At 42.2% G+C, this 3,910-nt stretch overlaps 1 protein-coding gene across 1 annotated transcript; it reads left to right on the top strand.

The window, feature by feature from the left end:
• Positions 1 to 2,491: 2,491 nt before the first annotated feature.
• On the top strand, positions 2,492 to 3,041 carry LOC116398246 (amine sulfotransferase-like). The gene is made up of 3 exons (XM_031874378.1): positions 2,492 to 2,496; positions 2,632 to 2,807; positions 2,923 to 3,041. The coding sequence occupies exons 1-3, from the start codon at positions 2,492 to 2,494 to the stop codon at positions 3,039 to 3,041; spliced, it is 300 nt and encodes a 99-aa protein (XP_031730238.1).
• Positions 3,042 to 3,910: the final 869 nt, after the last annotated feature.

Genomic DNA, 3,910 nt, shown 5'->3' on the forward strand with positions numbered 1-3,910 from the left:
ATGATTTTCATCTTTCATGACGATGGTGAGGGCGATGATGATAATGCAGTTTACATTGTGATGCTAATGCAAGTTCCTGGCATCACGGGGAGAATGTGGGAGGAGACGCTGCACTTGTGTCCACCACGCTGGCTTTGAACCTTCGACGTCTGACTGACTGATGGATCGCGTCTGACTGAAACACTGCGTCCTTCACTTTGTCCTCCTACTTGCATGTTTCTGTCAATCAGTTGGTTTGATTTTGTTTGCGTGCCTTTCAGTCTCTCTCCTCCCTAGTGTGTTTCCATAGAATTATCTATGTCTTGTCTTTGCATGTCTGTACTTTGGCTTGTCTGGTCTTGTTCAGATGCCGTATCCGAAGCATAGCCCTCTAGCAACTCTTCATACCTCTACATTTTTCTATCGGTCGTGCCCATTAATCTCCCTGTCCGTTCGTGCCCCATCTTTCCATATCTCCCCGCTGTCCTTTGTTTCTTTTCTTTTATCGGCGGCTCACATCAAACACTTGCACCAGATTGATTCTCATGTGAACAAGGCTGCAGTGGGGGGCCAGGGACCTCTTCCCCGGGCTTTGAAGCCCCTTCATATCCTGTGGACCCCCCCCCCCCCCCCCCCCCCCACAACCGGACACACACACCCTCTTCCCACTCCCACCCCAGTCCACTGTGGAAAATTTCAAAACACATCGTATCTTTTACTTTGCCATTTTAGAGGCTGACAAACACAATTTCAAATACTTGCCTATCATCTGCTGGCACATGCACACATCTACATTATTGGCATGTGCAATTATCTGACATCTGAGTCCACAGCCATGCCAGCAGCATTGTGAGGCAGGTAGCAGCTACAATTTAAATCTGAGTCACACAATAAAACAGGGTTCAACCAGGGTTTGAAACTGCTTCAATATGATCAGTCAACTCTTTTCCCACCACATGTACCTGGTGCTAGAACGTGTTCTTCTTGTCACAATGCACGCACATGTCTTATATAATAACTAGTTTAATGTAAGGCTCACGTCTTCATTCCTCAGTGGAGGAAAGGCAGCAGTGGATCCCTTCAAGTGCTTCTCTTGACGTGTTCACCTGCTGTGGAGGTGTAAGTAGGAACATATATCAAACTTAATACGTGCAGCAATACTTTGGTTTTAAAGATGAAGAAAGTTAATGTCAGATTAAGCACACCCAAACTGGGTCCCAATTACATACTAAGAGTGAATTATAAATGTGTTTATCTGCAGGAGGACCTTCCAAACCTTTTGTAATGAATTGTTATAAAATAAAAGTGATTAGATGAGTTCGTTTCCGCTGGTTTATCGTCGGTTTCTAGAGCCTTCAAGCATTTTCAAACGAATGGCAAGCATGTTTTCTCAAGTCAACCTTCGCTAAGCTCCGCCCCTCAAGCGCAGACTGGCCAATCATAGCATGGAAATTGTTCTGCTTGATAGACACTCATGCAGTCGTGTAAGATTTTTAAAAACTTTGTAGTGTACTTTACGTAAAAACCTGTGGAGCTAACATTAGCAGAATACGTCAGCACATCATTAATGTTAACTAGCACAGTAATAATCTACTGAAGGTTTACTGGATGTATTGTGGATTTAAAACATCCTATATTTTATTTGACTCTGCAGGCACAGCATGGATGCAGCAGATCATGGTCCAGATCATGGATGCTGCACACCCTGAATTGGCAGAGGATGCTACCAACAGGACAAGAGTTCCTTGGCTGGAGGAGAGAACTGCGGACAACCCTTCCAGAGAAAGGCCTGATCCTCGAATCTTTGGCTCGCATCTCCCCCCCGACATGTTACCTCAGGGAGTGAAAGCCAAACAAATCAAGGCAATTTACAATATTCAATTCAATTCAAGCTTTGATTTAAGCATCCGTCTGTAGCCGAACTCACAAAATACATATATGTTTTTTTGCTCTAGGTTGTGTATGTTTGGAGGAACCCCAAGGATATCCTGGTGTCGCTCTATCACTTTGCCCACAGTTGGGTGTTGCTGGAAACACCTCAGAGCTTTGAGGATTTCTTTCAGCAGTTCCTGGATGGTGATGGTAGGTTCAGTATTATGGGGTTACTTAAGTATATCAGAGTAAGAATACAGAACAGAAAACAGAATAATTTCACAATAGTTTCACAACTCTGTTTTTGCATCTAATCGTTTGATTTTATTCTAAGATACAACAAGGAGTTGACATTTGAAATGAGTATTTAGTATTTAGTTAGGTTTTAGAAAACAAACATTAACCTCACAAATCTTCTCTCCAACAGTTTACATGGGATCTTGGTTTGATCACATCCAAGATTATCACAAAGCACGAGAACAATTGAACATCTATTTTGTGCAATATGAGAACATGTTGAAGGTTAGGAATCTTCTTTTTACTGTTGTATTTTTTTATAGAACATTTAACCTTCATAAAAATATATAAATTTGTTGAGTACTGTAGCAATGATGAACTAATGTGCATGAAAGTAGCAGCCATGAGGTAACACCACTGAGAATCAGTGATGTTCAAAGACTTACAAAGAGATTCCTGCAGATTTTGGATTTATGGGCCTTTCTGTTTTGGACACAATGTTAAATAATATTCACATATTGTATACACATCTTTGATTGGCAGGATTGGCAGAGGGGAAGTTGTGAAGCTTTGTGCTTTCCTGGGAAGAGATCTGACAGATGAAGCCATTGATCATGTTGTGGAGATGTCCACCTTCAAAAGCATGAAGACCAACCCCAAAGCAAACTACAAGGACTTGGTTGAAACCAACCACTACAAGACGGAAACCATGCGCAAAGGTTTGTTTCCACTACTTTAGAGAAGAAAATTACTTTTAATGGTGACAAATGACTAAGCAGCAGATCAGTACAGACGGGTACATCTCAGATTTTTTTTTCCTTCGTGTCCGTACAGGTATAGCAGGTGACTGGAAGAATGTCTTCACAGTGGCCCAGAATGAACATTTTGTCAACGTGTTCAAGGAGAAGATGAACAACTTGCCGCTGACCTGCCTCTGGGAGATTAAAGAATAGCTCCTCTTAAAATCAGCCCTGCCCTCAAGTGGAGAGAGTGCCCCTCAACGTGTCTGCACTCTCACAAAAACCGTGTTTCACTCCCAAAGTGATTCTTTCTACACATTTGAACCTTTCTGTGCAGGGACTGATGGAAACTGGCCTCCATCACAGTCTGAAATTCTTCATTTTACAAACTGTGATTAGTTAAAAGGGTTAAACTTAAAGAAACCGTCCCTATGAAATGTTCTCAGGCAAAGATATGCTTTCCTGAAATTTGAGTAAACTTACCCTTTAACACAAAGCCGAAATAAACGATCAATTAACCATACAAGCAGGGCAATAGATCACTTTAGTAGTGTGTGAGCAGGGCCATAATCCTGTGTTTCTCCTACTATCTAAGGCATGTAAGGCTTGTACTAGGTCAATGTTTTAACCATTTATTTTCTCTAACTGCAGCATCTTTGTTTATCTCTATTTTCTTGTCACTAAAGAGTTTTGAGTTCAAAGAACTTGAATATAAGAATTATACACGCATGGTCATTGTGTTGACTTTACACCTCTCGTCTAGCCAGGGCTTTGATGAGACGTCAATAAATCCACCAGAAACAAGTGATGTTGTGACTCTTTTTTCCAATTGGACGGTCAAGCATGAAGTTCAGGCCTGGGACAGCCTTGTGCCTCACTGCGCCAGTATTGTCAATTTCCTGACTGCATGAAGACATACAACCCACATAACTTCTTTTTTTAACAGCAAGGCTCTTTGAGAGCGTCCGTGGCTGAACCATATTTAACCTTTCTGTGTCAGACCACCCGCTAGTGGCTGGGCCTCTGGCGGCCCATTCACCACCCCACTGGCACCGACAAGCCAGCCGAATATGATATAGAGC

Source organism: Anarrhichthys ocellatus, unplaced genomic scaffold, assembly GCF_004355925.1.
Source record: "Anarrhichthys ocellatus isolate YVR2014 unplaced genomic scaffold, GSC_Weel_1.0 scaffold3, whole genome shotgun sequence".
NCBI classification, from domain to species: domain Eukaryota; kingdom Metazoa; phylum Chordata; class Actinopteri; order Perciformes; family Anarhichadidae; genus Anarrhichthys; species Anarrhichthys ocellatus.